This window comes from Hypomesus transpacificus, chromosome 22, assembly GCF_021917145.1.
Source record: "Hypomesus transpacificus isolate Combined female chromosome 22, fHypTra1, whole genome shotgun sequence".
Taxonomy (NCBI): domain Eukaryota; kingdom Metazoa; phylum Chordata; class Actinopteri; order Osmeriformes; family Osmeridae; genus Hypomesus; species Hypomesus transpacificus.
In genome coordinates this window covers 14898764-14914960 of record NC_061081.1, presented here as the reverse complement: position 1 = coordinate 14914960, position 16197 = coordinate 14898764, and the positions used below count along the sequence as shown (strand labels likewise).

At 47.5% G+C, this 16197-nt stretch overlaps 1 protein-coding gene across 1 annotated transcript in view; it reads right to left on the bottom strand.

Moving 5' to 3' along the window:
• The window catches only part of cxxc4 (CXXC finger 4), a 9776-nt gene extending 1115 nt beyond the window's left edge, over nucleotides 1–8661 (bottom strand). Inside the window, exons 1-2 of the mRNA XM_047045377.1 lie at nucleotides 8277–8661; nucleotides 4668–5650 (exon numbers count right to left, since the gene is read on the bottom strand). Coding sequence (XP_046901333.1) covers nucleotides 4668–5501 — 834 coding nt within the window. The 5' untranslated portion in view covers nucleotides 5502–5650; nucleotides 8277–8661. The remainder of the gene's footprint in view (nucleotides 1–4667; nucleotides 5651–8276) is intronic.
• Nucleotides 8662–16197: the final 7536 nt, after the last annotated feature.

Sequence of the window (16197 nt, the reverse complement as noted above, 5' to 3'; positions counted from 1 at the left end):
AATAGCCTGGCTAACCATCCTATGTGGTCGATGAGCTCCTCTCTCTGTCTGCCTCTCTCGCTCCCCACATCCCCTCTCTCTCTCTCTCTCTCTCGCTCGCTCTCTCTCTCTCTCTCTCTCTTACTTCTCTCTCTCTCTCTGTTTCTCTCTCTTTCTCTCTCTCTCATTCTCTCTCTCTCTCTCGCTCTCTCTCTCACTTCTCTCTCTCCCTCTGTTTCTCTCTCTCTCCTTCCATCATAGAGCAGAGATGGAAGCTTCTAGACACCATGAACAAGCACGATGTGGGAGACACCAGAACTGAATGGGTTGAGTATTGATTGAATTCCTTCAACCGCGCCAGACACTCTGAGACTGTGAGCTGGCTTGTGTGGAAAAGACAAGTTTGAGTGGAGGAAAACCAAGTGAGAGAAGCTGGGTTGGAGTTGTGAGGAGCTCTGGGAAGAGGAGACCCAAGGCCGGGCCAACTGTCTGACAACTGGATTTACTTTGGATATATATATTTGCTTTAGAAAAGAAATATGCTTTGCGCTCAATAGGAAGCGCATTAAGTATCACCTGATGTTATTCCCAAATATTAAAGCGTGTTATAAACAATCAGATTATTTAGCGCATTTGGTCATTTGCATAGAAAAAAACACCCAGAAAGGAACAGGAACCAGGAGCATGTGCCGAATTTTTCCAAGACTGAACACGAACTGAGAACTGAAAGGTTCAGGGAGGGAGAGCAAGCCAATATCTTTAATTTAACCGTCAGTTAATAATAACAATAACAATTATCACTGTTGACTTTCTACATTAATTAACAATAAAGTGTTAACATATTTAAAAAAAAAATCCACAATGAGTTTAAAAGTGTTTAGAGGAGGAAGAGGGGGGAAGAGCTTTCTCATTCCACCATCAGCCCTCAAGCCATCATCAATTATTCACGACGCATTTAAGCTGGATCCATCTGAACACGTTAAACTGTTTATGAATACAAACCCTGCAACACAGTTGCTGCCAAAACAGAAACAGATTGAATCAAGCTTAGACTCCAGATCAGTGGTTCTTAACTATCTATTCAACGTTTAGGGTTTTGACTGCAGATCAAGAGGTTGCAGGTTCAAATTACCCCTGTGCTGTAAGTCACTGGATAACTATATCCAGTGACTTACAACTATATCTGCTAAATGAATGTTGAAAATACTTCACCTCCAGACTCTGACAAAGTGTATGTCTGTCTTGAACGTTTAATAATAATAATACTAATAATCATATTTTAGCTGATCTCTCTTAGTGTGCACCTACGTAATGTTGTTAAAGTGCCTCCAACCAGCTTCATCCTCATGTGATTACCACCACACACACACACAGCCACACACACACCACACACACCACACACACACACAGCCACACACACGGTGGCAAGCAGCTGTAAACGGAGAGCAGGAACCTGTGAGCCTTAGGGGGCAGAGGTAGCTGCTCTGGAAATGTTAGGTTAGATGAGATTCCTCCGCTAGACTAATCCTTCCTGGGGCCTGAGAGAGAGAGAGGGAGAGGGACGGAGGGAGGCAGGGCAGGAGAGAAAGAAAGAGAAGAAGTGAGGAAGAAAGAGGGAGCAGGAATAGACAGCAGAGAGGCAGGAAGAGAGAGAGAGAGAGAGAGAGAGAGAGAGAGAGAGAGAGAGAGAGGAGCCTGGCTGCGTTTGGCACAACAGCGTTGCTGTGACACAGGGCAATCCTCCAGGGTCTAGCATTAGCGCGCCAAATTAAAGGGGGTATTAGATTAAATTGCCTCTCCGATTTCGGGGGTGTGAGTAAAATTCTGATTAGCATTTTCCACCGCTGCTTAAGATATAATTAGTTCAGGGCGATTCCCTTGTGGAAAACACTGACAGCGAAAGCTAACTGGCTGACGCTAGCTAGCTTATCATTGCCTTCGTGGGAAGAACTGTGCAGTCTGCTAATGTTTACAGGTTCGCGTTTGTGTGTGTGTGTGTGTGTGTGCGTAAGATAGAGACAGTTTGCATGTCTCAGTATGTGTGAGAAAGCGAGCATATTGCGTGTGTGAGTGAGAGACTGTAGGTTTTTGTGCAATAATAAAGCGATGCCACGTCAGAATATTGAATGTTGATGGTTTCAAAACGTTTCCAAAACATGCGTGTGACCTGGCTTCACATTTAGTCATTTAGCAGACGCTCTTATCCTTATTCACACCTTCACTCTGTCATAAACACCAGTCCTGTTTCCTGCATCCTCCGTCTTCTTCCATAATTACAGATGAAAAGGCACCCAAATAATAATTACAGCTACAACACCCCCATAATAGAGATTATAGAACTGGAAGCTAACAACCTATTTCTTAAACAAACAAAAAGCAAGTTTAGATTTGTTTTCTGGTGGCTGTGTTTTCCCCCCTCGACATAGCAACTGTGGTCATGACACCAGACGTCTCCGATATCTGTATGTTAGTCATGTTAGCCTCCTGTTGGACACCTGTTTCTCACTCACACACACACACACACACCTAGGAAGTGCATTTGATGTTGTTGACAGTCGATACATCCTGAGAGAACAGGTGTGTGTGTGTGTGTGTTTGTGCGAATTCCAGTATGAAACACCTGTGCACCTGCCATTTAAAACTGCTGCCCCGTATTTAAAATCCTCCACAATTATGTTTCATAAGATCCCGAAGAAAGCGTTTGGTGTTTACGTCCTGGAAAAGAACGTTGGGCGTTCTTGTGTACAAAATAGCCAGGTCGAAAATCTTGTATCAAAAGCATGTCTTTATGAAGAGTTCTGGCCAGGCCTGGTGTACCAGGCATGCCACTGACTTGCATGGTTCATAAATTGTAATTTTACAAATTAAAGAAACGACCTGCCGACCCAAAACTTTTTTTTGGTCCAATACACCGTACACGGGGATTTGAACCTGTGACCTCTTGAACTGTCGTAATAATGCTCTAACCACTGTGCTACACCCACCCCCCTTAGTAGCCATCGTAGTTACTATCTAGAGAATTCCACTCTTTACTCATTAGTTAATCTCCCCCCACACACAGAATGTAACCTTGCAACATCCACCACACACTATTAATAAATAACAACAAGATGTTGTCCTGATGTCCTGATGTTACCTGTCTGAGTGATATTCAACACCTGTGAAGGGAACACACCTTCCCACCATTTGGATTTGGATTAATTAGGAGCATTCGGTTATCATTGTTTCCACCGTTTGCGGTGAAGGTGGTACGGAAACGAAGTGGCGGTGGAAGTGGCCGTGTTTCAACTGCTCCTTTTATATTCCAACACAGTCACACTACCAGCAAACGTCAACCAATACTTAAATCAATTAAAATTCTCAAATTAAAAAAAATACATTTATAAACCCTTTCCGTTGGGATGGGAGTTCACCAAAGCAACAAAACACTCCTAGCAGCTGCCAATCATCTTGAGTGAATCCAGAACATTCTGTCCTTGTCCTTTGTTTAGAAACCCACCAGCCAACACCGTCCAATCCTGGCTCCCTTTTCTCCTACGCATCTTTCTTTCTATTCTCTCGTTCACCGGATTGATACATTAGGTCCTAATAGCCTTGATGGAATATGAAATGATTTCATCTCAAGCAGTCTTCAGACCAAATCAATTCACACAGCATCAGGGGGAGGAAGCTGTCTGGGTGGGCGACGAGGAAGAGGGTTTTTTTCACCCGTTTTTATCTTTTTTCTTCCCCCCCGCCCCTCCGCCCCCCCCGCCCCTCCGCCCCCTCCGCCTCTTCCCCACACTGAAAGCCATGAGTGTTTTTGAGAAACGGCGTCAGCCATCGTCACCAACCACCTCCTCCTTCCGTCTCTCACTCATCACACATGGTGAGGGGAGGGGGGTGGACATGGGGAGAGGAGTAAAAGGAGGAGGAGTTCAGGAGGGGAGGGGGGGGAGAGGGGTCTGAGGCAGAGGCTATGAGCAATATTGATCCCTCCCCCCCTTCCCCATCTCCCTCCCCCTCCCCCTCAGGACGGCAGCTCTCCATAATTGGTTCAAATGACCGAGCGCTGAGAGCGATGGCTCGTCCAGTGAAAACCATTTCCCAGCGAAGGCTTGGAGGCCAGCCAACAGCCGGAGGTATGTTCCAGCCCAGCCTCCCTAGGATCCCTCTCTTCCCCCCTTCCTCAAACCTCCCTGCCTCTTCTCAGCCCCCCCCCCGATCCCTCCTCCGCCCCCAAGCCCCCAGCCTGACTGGCAGCAATTAGGGTGTCTGAGCCAAAGCTCAGCTTGCGCTTCGCACAAACACCCCCTAATTACTGCCAATTAGGATAGGCGGGTAGGCAGATCGCTGAAGCCAGGGGACGCACAAGCATGGGTGGGCATGGAAACCGTTTTCCAGGGCTTAGAAACGTGACTGGAGGAAAAAAGGTTAATGCTTTGGAGCACAGGGGGGATAACGATGGGAGGGAGGGTGGGAGGGAGGGAGGGTGGGAGGGAGGGGAAAGTGTTTCTAAACCCTCTAGAAAGGTACACCTCACACACACCTCCCAAGGTTGCCCCCCCAACACCAGCCACCACCTGCAGCCTCCAACACCACCAGCCGCAGCCCCCCCCACCTCCCCCCCACCAACACCACCAGTCTCCAACACCACCAGCCGCAGCCCCCCCCCCGCCCCCACCACCAACACCACCAGCCCCTCTCACCTCGAGCGAGGAACCGGGCTTTTTCTTCAACTCATCGCATTTCCTGAACTTGCATATCTGGTGGCCCGTCTTGCGGTTTCGACAGCTGCTGCACACGCCGCAGTTGATGAGCCTGCGGCAGGGAGCGCACACCCCACACCTCTTCCTCTTCTTCTTGGCCGGGTTCCCCCCTCCCCCGCCGGAACCCGAGGAGTTATTCTGCGGGCAGTCCGCCAGATTGGCAATTTGAAACGCACTGTCTGTGACGGCACCGGAGGCTGCGGGGGAGTGAAGGGCTGTCATGACGATGACCCCGGGAGGTAATGAGATGCCCCCTAAAGCTGGGATGGCGGAAAAAGTTCCGACGCGTTCCGGGAGATTCATTATCTCTGCTTCGGCGCCGCCGCATTTCAGCTTGTTCATGCATTCCCCGGCTAAAGGTCTGCAGTGTTCGGGGGATAAGGTAGAGAGGAAATTATTATTTGCCATTTGCAGCGTCTCTGGCGACAAGCCAGGCTTGCCGTGCCTCTGGGAGTCGTTCCTGTGCATGCCGGTCCTGTTAGGGTTCATGGCAGCTGACTTCCTGCCCCAGAGCATGGCGTTGTCGCAGTTCCATGGGGACATTCCGATCCTGGCGCTGGGGAAAATGGGCGTCGTGATGCGGGCGATTTTGGCGGCCTGCGGGAAGCCGCCGTTGTTTTTGTAAAAGTTGGCGAAGGAGCGGTAGCGTTCCATCTCGGCATTGTAATCCAACAGCTGGCTTAATCCACCGTCCTGAAGCAAGTCCTTCTGCAGGAGGGACACGTCCGAATTCTGGGCGTTCTCGATGCACAGGGCGTTGCTGAGGTTCGACATGGTGGAAGGAGGAAGGAGGAGGCGCGCTCGCAGGAAGTGTTGGGGGTGGGGGGGAGGAGGGGGAGGGGGGTCAGGGGCTGTGGAGGCCTCGGTCTCTTGGTGGGTGCTTAGCGAGTCTGTGTCAACATCTTGGGGCGTTCGTTCAGGCCCTACGGGGGAGAGAACCACAGATGAGATATACACACCCAGACAGACAGGCAAACAGACAGAACACACCCAGACAGACAGACAGAACACACCCAGACAGACAGACAGACAGACAGGCAGGCTGGTGGAATATTCTGTCACTTGTGCGGTCCATTTTTCCCAACAGAAATTGGCGGAAAAGTCCCAACTGGACATGAGACAGATGCAATCAACTGAATGCTCCAGATTTGCAGTTTGAAATAGCCAAACCTGTACCTCCCCTAAATCACTATCTCTTCTCCATCTCCATCATCGAACTACAACCAATCCACATCACTTCCTTGTCGTCCCCCCAATCAATTTCCTCCTCTTCCTCAATTTCCTCCAATCACAAGTTTTTCCTTCAGATAAAAGAGCAGAGCATTTTCGTGAATCAGCCTGCTTGTCATTCTACTCTCCCTCTCACTCTTTCGCTCTATCATAATAATGAAATGCATCTGAAATACTCTGCTTATCTGGTGACAGTAGAGAGATACAGCTTTTTAGTGTCATAGTAAACGAGGACAGATATCGCTGTGAAAGATACCATACAGCCTGCTCTGGGTCTGCATCATAGGAGAACTTCAAAAGAATGTATTCCTTGAAATACTTAATGCTGTCAAAGGATTCTTGGACATTTTGAGAAGTTACTTTTATGATGCACGCAAAAAAAGAGAGATAGATATTTACAACAGGCCCGCTCTGTCAGAATAATGAAGATGGTGGTGAAAACAGTCCCATTATCAACATGATATCAGCGTCATATCCAACTGAAGACACAGACCATCAACCATGCTTGTTGATATGCAGCTTCGAGACACAGGCACACACACTCAGAGACAAGCACACACACACACTCACAGACAAGCACACACACACACACACACACACAGAGACAAGCACACACACGCACACACACACACACACAGAGACAAGCACAGACACACACCAACACACAGAAGCCTCACTGGAATCCAAAGTACAGCATCTCATCAGTGATGAGCAGCAACAGTTCTAATTAATTTAGGTGTGAACTTCTAACTTTATTTTAGGTTGTTGATATTAATTAGAGGCTGCGAGGGATTGTCAAGAGGATTATTCTAATGTACCTGTACTTGTTGTGACAATTGCAATAAACTTAAAACTTGAACTTGATAATACCTCCCAAGCCCAAAACAGCAACTCTATCGAAAATCAGTCCTCTTCAGCTGATTCCTGTGAGGGAGCATTGAGAGTCTCCTACGGACTATTCCCTAGTCCCACAGTTAGACGGCTCAGGCCCCTAACATCTCTACTGGAGCCTTCTAGAACACCTGGTATTGTTCTGCTCCTGGCGAAGGCTCCGTTTCACTCCCATGATGCTTCGGGACAATTCGGCCGCTGGTGAATTTCAATCCACAGCCCAAAGCCCAAATACCTCGACCACTTTGGTGTCGGCTGCCTGGGGGGGAGAGGGGGGGGGGGGGGGGTTATCCGATGAAGCGGGAGGCTGAATTCTCCATTTCCTCTCTCGCTCTGTCTGTCTGGTTTCTGTTTCCACAGATAAAAGCCTATTAGACACATCTATCTCTCTTTTCCCTCCCCCCTCTCTCTCTCCCTCTCTTTTCCCTCCCCCCCACTCTCTCTCTCTCTCTCTGTGTTTTTAATTGCCCAAGCTAAACCATTGCTGGAACAGTAAAGCATTTCAAATCACTTCCATGCTACAAGCCAACAGCTGGCTGTAGAATGAATTACAAATCTAGAAAATTTCACTGGGACATGGGTGGCCGTAGTTTCAGAGAAGCCCTCAAAGTGAGATATTAAAAGTGATTTTATGCTAAGAAAGTATTTGTTGATTATAATTGTTGGTCTTTAGTATCTGTTTACACCAAAGTATAAACCTTTCAATATTTTCTTCATTCTTGGTGTAAAAATATTTTTTTACAAAAAAAATTTAAACCAATGAGGCATAAATTTAGAATGAAAAGGTATATTCAGAAATATAATCCAGACAAAATATCTACATGGATGAATATATTCGGTCGCCTGAAATAGCCCAAAGTGCGAGCACAACAGTGTGACGACACCATATCCAGCAATACCCGCTGTTGTCACCGGTCAACATCCCCTCGAGGGACGCTAATCATCGGCCTTCCTCCGGGTCATTATCGCTTAATCAATTCACTCCAGGAGCCAAACACGGAGGCCTTAGGCAATCAAGTCACGGCTATTGATTTTCAGCCTGTAAACAAAGTTTAGAGAGACAGAAATGTTCGATACTTGAAGGAGAGGAGGAAAAGGGAGGGAGGGGAAGAGAGAGACAGAGATAGGGAGGGAGAGGGAGAGGAGAGAGAGAGGGAGAGAGGGAGAAAGGACGAAAGTGCTGTGGGTCCGGGTGAAAGCCTCTGCACCACGATCTCGTTAATTACACTGACTGGACGAGGCATTAGACCAAAGGTTAGGAGCTGGAAATATGAAGGATGTTCGGTTTATACAAAATAAACCGAAAAAAATATTCAGACAGATTTAGCCGAGCGCTTGGGAGCCAGATAAGTAAAGGGAATCGGGAGGGCTCATGCAGAATAATATAACGCTGGATTGACGGGGGTAAAATGGGAGAGCATCACCTACCGGGTTCCAGGTGAGAAGCGATTCCAGACGCTAGTCTGCCAATATCGAGCGACACATTACTGCATGGTGAGGTGGGGAAAAAAACGATCTTTCAGTTCGAGGAAGCACATAAAGAACGAGAAAGAGAACGAGCGCGCTCAAAACAAAAGGACCATTTTACCGACTTCTTGTGCGCGGATCTGTGAAAGGAAAAAAAGTAACAAAAACGGTGCAAAACTACAGATATCAAAGCTTTGTTTAGTCCCCCCCCAAAAAAGAAAAAAAAAAAACGATTTACTGTCCCAAGTTGAGGAGCGGTGGGGACAAAATAACGAAGCGTTAGGTGTTTCCTCTGGCGGTCCGTGGTGTATTGTGTGGCTTCCTAGTGCTCGAGCTCTGTCCGTGTCTCCTGTCGCTGTGTGTGGCTGATTTGGTGCCGAGGTGAGGAAGCGGGGATGTGGACACCTACTGATCATTGGCTGGAAATTACTATAGAAACACGAGGGGGAGGGAGGGGGGGGCGGCTGAGGGCGCTCCACTGGGAAAATAACGCTGGGTAGGGAAACTGCGTCTTAACCTTTTGTCGTTCTTCTTTTCTCCCCCCCCCCCTCTCTCTCTCTTCTCCCCCCTTTCCTCCTCTCCCCCCGTTCTCTCTCCCTCTTTCTCTTTCGCTGATGTTCTTATTTCATTCGGACACATGACGAAGCGTTTAGAGAGGGCTTGTCATTTGCGAGATGCGTCTTTTAATAGGTATTCTGCGGTTTGCGTGGGGTGGATGGAACTTGTCAAATTAATTTGGATGGAAGCGTTCTGTGATTAAGATAAAATGCTTCAGACCAGGGGTGTTCCTCCACCCCGCCCTCCGCCGAACGACAGCCATAATTACGAAGACCTGCGTGCACGACCGGGGGGGATTCATCACCGTTATAAATCCCTTCCCCGGTGGCCACGGACGCCTGTCTTGCAGAAGCATTAAAACACGAACGCACGGCACATTTAATCCATGTGCCCGTGTGTGATACGCTCATGACGTTAAAGAATATAATTGCTGGCCACACGTGAAATACGGTTGGACGGAATTGTGATGAAATTACAACTACAATCAATTATAAACCCAATCATTCAATCAACTTTGATATAGATTAGCAGTAGTTAATGTGGCATATAAATGATCCACGTTCATTATTAGCCCAATGTAATCATACTGTCCTGTCCATTTCTTAGGTAGGCCCTATGTATGTATGTTTTAATAACTTTAATAAAAACTGTCTGAATATAGGTTTACAGTTTACACACTTTCTATAAAGATGCACTAACTTCCAAACACGATACCCCAGCACTAAACATACCCATACCATACCATACCCTACCCTACCCTACCATACCATATACAAAACCAGATGATACAAAACTGGAGACCCGTGGTTCTCAACTGGTCTAACCTCCGGACCCACATTTGTTCTTGGTCATAAAGTCACAACCCCAAAATAATTTCATTTCCAAACCATTATAATTTATTTCACAAAACAACTCGTGCAGTATTCCACTATATATATTAGGCTGTAGTGTTCAAAACATAAAACATTCAAAAACAGCAACAAGGGCACTGATAAAACAGGAAACAGACAGGGCTAAAAACAATCCTAAGAAAATAAAGATATTTTTGACATTGTGTTTTCAAATGAGGCAGCACGGGGTGAGCCTATAGATCATTTAAGTTTTTGTGGCGAAAAGTGAAGAAACGATCCAGTTCTATTCATGATTCAAGATTTTATTGTCATGTAGGCCTATACGGTTTAACAAAATTAGTCTGTATGAAATCTAAAAAGCACTAGCTGCCATTATAGCTAACACTTCATCAGCTTTGCTTTCCCTGTATTTGCGCTGTTAAACACTAGACTGTTGTGTGTCTGTCTGATAGATTATTAAAGCAATAAACCATAGAGGGGCATCAAATGATGATCATAAGTCCTGTAGAGCAATCGATGCCATTCAATATCGGAAAGATTGGAGTGGATATTGTAGACAGGATTCCCAACTTGCATTTCAATTCACTATGTACACATCACTTTCGCATATTACTGCATAACCCAAGGAGCCTGGCTGCCAGCCCAACTTCTCCCCGCCCACAAAAAAATTTGGTCGGGAAGTTGGGTCTGGAGGGTCTCGTATTGGGAACAACTTTATAAAACCAGAATCGGGACGGACCAATGAAATTGCCAGGACGGGCTTTATACATGATGGACAGATGATCAACAGTAACGTAATCAACAACGTCACGAAAGAGCCCTTCGGTTGAAATCATTTTCAACAAACAACATATTACGTTGCTTTGATTGGTTGTAGGTCTATCCAATTGAGCGAAGAGGCATTTGTTTTACGAGTTCGGTTGAAACCAAGCCCCCACCCCTCGCCCCTCGGCTTGAAGCAACGGCCCCGGTGGATGTAGGTGGTATTGCATGTACGGTTAGGTTTCCGACTCTTCCGGTCGTTTTTATTCTATTAACTCCATTCAACATTTACAAAACTATCTCCCCCAATAATTTTTGTTTGATTCTCGAACCTGGCTCACACTACTAGCTTTTTCATAGAATAATTTTTCCTCGAAGTTTGAAACCAATCCGAAATGGGTAAACTAGCAACCCATTTATTTGCTTAGTTAATAAAAGTTGCCTGCAAATGTACTCGCGGTTAGTAACAGTGCACGAGCACAAAAGTTCACATTGGCCGATAGCCGATTTACATGAGCTCTCAGAGCTAGGGAAAAAAAGAGCCACTGTTTAAAGCTAGACAGGAAGACACGGAAGTGGAAAGATGGCCGCGTCCAGTCTCGCGCTCTCGCTTGCCTAACTGCGTCACTGAGCACTTTTCATAGAAATTAATGGGGACGCCATCTTGGAAGACAAAAGTAGCTTGTCTAGTTATATTAACTCTATGGTTGAAACACGCCCCATAATCACAGCCCAACGGAGAGTTTTCAGACTCATTTTCTGACTAGAATTATGAGTATGACAACGTCAGGCTATAACCCAAGTTAACAACTTCCTGTAGCGAGCGGTTCTCAAACACAAACTGCCGGTTTTTATGAGGAGTTCTGGTTGTCTTTCCAAAATGACAATTAACGATGTACATAGGATTCTATGTTGCTGCCCTTCAAGCAAGAGGAAAAGGGTGTTCAAAATATACATTTCAAGCGCTACATCGACAATTACAAAGGTAAGGTTTAGGGTATCTAACTCACACAGTAAAACGTTTACTGTGAAAGTAGCTAGCTCTAGCTAGGCTAGCTCTAGCTAGATATCTAGGATTTGAGCAGGAACGTTAGCTAGGTTAGCTAACAATGTTTTGTACTCAATTAACCTACCTGTCCGATTGCTTCCTAGTCGTTCATGTTAAACCACATAAATACATGGTCTGTCATTAGTTTGTTACAATGGTCTTTCTTAGTTTCTAAAACGGGAGAGATCACCGTGAGGGTGAAGGGTTATCGGGGAAAAAACCGTGAAGCCGCGCAATCTGAGTGTAGGGTTAATGCAATAGTTTAAGGGTGACCGTAACCTTTTCTGGTTAAATTAAAAGTCACAATTCACTTCACCGGGAGTTCTATACTGTACCTTGCCTGGCCGTGGTAGTTACGCAGTTTACCTCTCTTTACAATGTGTGCTCACTGTGGTAGCTACTGATGGACACTGTCTGTGATCGCTCAAATACTTTTTCCCGTGAAATCGAACTGATGGGCTCCCGTGGTGTTGTTAAAGAATTACGTGAACGGATGTTTCGGGCCTTGAAGTGGAAAAGGTCGGAAATGCTGTAGACGACTCAAATAGTGATTTAGATAGAAAGCGATCAAGTTTACTGTGGGCTACCTATAGTTAGACTAGTCTCTAGTATTAACGAATGTATTACTTGGACAACAGTTCAGCTGAGAAATGGTCAAACCGTATTTCCAACAAACTTGTTACATTAACCAGTTTTCCAGAAAAATATTTGGAGCTTGTTTACGGTTTTTGTGGCATATTTTCAGTTAGCAGATGGTACTGTTTAAGTCATGATTCAAGGTAGCCTATGATATGCCAGAGTGAGTTGTTTGAATCAGCTTGTTTCAAAGGGGTTTCATTATTAATAGAATGCAATATGAGTAAACGCTTAAAAGTAAAAGTAGAAGGGGAATATTAAGTCACAATATATTTTAGGACTTTGCACAGGATTGCCCTTTTTTCTTCATTTGATTCTAAGTGAGGCTGCCACCAGTGGCGTGTTCAGGGAGTGGCCTAGGGTGGCACGGGCCACCCCTGAAATCTAATTGGCCACCCCAATATCTTAAAATATGATTGGCTATATGCCCAGTCAGAGGCGGGCCACCCCTATCAAAAATGTCTGGACACGCCCCTGGCTGGCACACCACCGTTAGCCTGCCTCTTAGTAAGAGAACCCTGTTTCATCCTACACTGTCACACCTCTGGGTCACCTGGAGGGCTGTGGTTTAAGAATCAGCCCTGACCAGTCACCATACAGGAGCCTGGCACATCAGCAGGTCTGTGTGTGTGTGTGTAGTCTGTGTAGTGTCGTTTGTGTGCACGTGTATGTGTAGTGTCGTTTGTGTGCATGTGTATGTGTAGTAGTGCGTGTGTGTGTACGTAGGGATACAGCCTGAAAATCATTTCACTGTGGTTTCAGAGGTCGCCAGCCCCCCTCTCTCTCCCCTTAGGGATGACTGCCTAGGTGGTCTCGCCCCCGGACCGCTCTACCACAGGGAGGTGTGTGTGCGTGTGTGTGCATGTGTGCGTGTGTGTGTGTGGGGGGAGTAGCAGAGGGAGGAAGAGATGAGGCCCCACGTGGCATGGCTTTGTTCCAGGCTGTCTGCCTTCTTTCCTGCCTCGCTTCTCTCTCCCTCTCTCTTTCTCTCTATAACTCTCTCTGTCTGTCTCTCTCTCCCCTCTCTCTCTCTCCCCCCCTCTCTCTTCCTCTCTGTCTCTCTGTCTGTCTCTCCCTCTCTCTCTCCCCCTCCCTCCCTCTGTCCCTCTACCCTGTCTCTGGCTCTCTCTCTCTTCCTCTCTGTCTGTCTCTCCCTCTCTCTCTCCCCCTCCCTCCCTCTGTCCCTCTACCCTGTCTCTGGCTCTCTCTCTCTTCCTCTCTGTCTCTCTGTCTGTCTCTCCCTCTCTCTCTCCCCCTCCTTCCCTCTGTCCCTCTACCCTGTCTCTGGCTCTCTCTCTCTTCCTCTCTGTCTCTCTGTCTGTCTCTCCCTCTCTCTCTCCCCCTCCCTCCCTCTGTCCCTCTACCCTGTCTCTGGCTCTCTCTCTCTTCCTCTCTGTCTCTCTGTCTGTCTCTCCCTCTCTCTCTCCCCCTCCCTCCCTCTGTCCCTCTACCCTGTCTCTGGCTCTCTCTCTCTTCCTCTCTGTCTCTCTGTCTGTCTCTCCCTCTCTCTCTCCCCCTCCCTCCCTCTGTCCCTCTACCCTGTCTCTGGCTCTCTCTCTCTTCCTCTCTGTCTCTCTGTCTGTCTCTCCCTCTCTCTCTCCCCCTCCCTCCCTCTGTCCCTCTACCCTGTCTCTGGCTCTCTCTCTCTTCCTCTCTGTCTCTCTGTCTGTCTCTCCCTCTCTCTCTCCCCCTCCCTCCCTCTGTCCCTCTACCCTGTCTCTGTCTCTCTCTCTCTCTCTCTCTCTCTCTTCCTCTCTCTCTCTCTCTCTCTTCCCACCGCATAGAGGGGTATTAATAACTGGGTTGCCAGGTTTAAGCGTTGCCAGGTTTAAGTGTGGCCAGCGTTTAGTCGATGGAAACTGGATCGTGGAGAGGCCGGGTCACCAGAAGTGGCCTGACCCATTCAAGGCTCTACGGCAGGGAGCTATCGATTGTCTCCACCTGATCTCTGGGCTGTGTGTGTGTGTGTGTGTGTGTGAGAGAGAGAGTTGTAGGTAGAACAAGCATGTGTGCTTTTTTGTTGGAGCACCTTGAACTTGAAATAAAAAATGTCCCCCAGAATTGAACTTAAATGGAAAATCGGTCGGAGGCAGATCTACCTGTATGTAGATGCATGATGATGTTTTGAAATATTATCTTAAAATAATATAAAAGGTTAATTGTTCACAATAATCAGAAATCACGCAATCGCATAATTTACACAATCGCCAGACACCACACAATCACTAGAAAACGCACACTAGAAATGTCAGAATGGAGTCACCCGGCCATCATACAACACCACACAGCACAAACTGCCATCAGGGTTCCCTAAACACCTAAACCAGTAACCAGAAGATCTAACAGCAGACCTCCTAACAGAGCAGTTAGCTGCAGCTTTTTCTCAATGAAAGGAGGGGGGATGATAAACGAGAGAAGAAAGTGGGTGGGGAGAGGAGGAAGAAGAGGAAGAGAGATGTGCATGAATGTGAGTGAAGAGAAGAATTGAGAATAGAGAGGAAGTGAGGAAGAAAAAGAGGATTGGGAAAAGGGGGGGGGGAGGAGGGGAGAAGAAGAGGTGGAGGAGGGCAGGAGAGATCATATGGAGATGGGACAGGGGAGGAGAGAAGGAGTAGGAGGAGGGGAGACAGAGGATAGAGTATTGGGGAAGGAGAGAAGGAGGGAGGATTGAACAGGAGGAGAAGGGAAGAGGGGAGGAGGGAAGAGGTAGAGGGGAGAAGGAAGGAGGAGGAGGGGAGAGCAGGAAGAGGGGAAGAGGGAAGAGGAGGGGCTGAACTGCAGCAGAGCCTCCTGGAGGTGCGTTTGATGAGATCATCCTGACTTCTGTTATGGAGATGAGCTATTTCCCAATGCCCCTCTCAGGAGGGAGGGAGGAGGTGGAGAGGGCGGGAGGGCGAGAGACTGAGGGAGGGAGGGATAGTCCTAGAAATCTAGATAAGGAGGGAGAGAGGGGGAGGGTTAGACCTAGAAAGGGAGAGAGCAGGGAGAGAGAAAGACGCTGGGGAGAGACCTTAAAGCAGACAGGGAGAGAGAGAAGGATAGTGAGGCAGGCTGAGGTAAAGAGGGAAAAGGAGGGAGAGGGAGAGAGAGGGGAGCGGGTGTCTGAAGAGGATAAACAGTGTGAGATTACGAGAGCGCGGCGTGGCTTGCTGTTCCGGCGGAGGCGACCTTGGTGGTGTGTTTATTCAGCTGGCCGCCTCGTCTCCCCGCCTCGGCACGCCGTAATGGACGCTGCCTCGCCTCGCCACACATTAGCCCTTCTGCCTCAACATGATGCATCTCACCCTGCCTTTCCCCTTTATGCTACTCCTCCCTACTTTCATCTCTCTCACCCTGCCTCCACCCCTCCCTCCCTCCCTGTGGGGGGGGGGGGTTACAGACTAATTAAAGTGAACCGAGCAGCGTTAATTACACTGGTAGCGGCTCGCTGAAACCAAACACCAACTCCTCCTCCTCTGTCTGAGGGGATGGCGAGGGCGGATGGTTAGCCGCGGCGGGTGGTTGGGCTGTTGTTTCTGCGCTTGTTGTTTGGTCTGTGGTAGTGAAGGAGAGAAGCCCCTGTTAGGTTGGCTGTGTTTAGGTAGGCTATCTGATTGGTTGGTTGTGTTTAGGTAGGCTATCTGATTGGTTGGCTGTGTTTAGGTAGGCTATCTGATTGGTTGGCTGTGTTTAGGTAGGCTATCTGGGCTGCGTTTCCCAATAACGATGGATCGTAGCAACGATCGAGCGAAAAACGAAACCATCGATATTTCTTACGTGCGTTTCCCAAACATGCTCGTAAGGAGTAGGCTAATCTATGCACTTTTGAAAAGACACTTTAGCTACGATGTGTTTGGGAACGGCCGTAAAACTAAGATTTGTTGTACGATGGATTCTACGATCAACTTAGGCTTACGACACTTTCGGGAGACGCAGCCCTGGTTGGTTGGCTGTGTTAAAGTAGGCTATCTGGTTGGTTTGCTGAGTTTAGGTAGGCTATCTGGTTGGTTTGCTGTGTTTAGGTAGGCTCTCTAATTGGTTGGTAGTG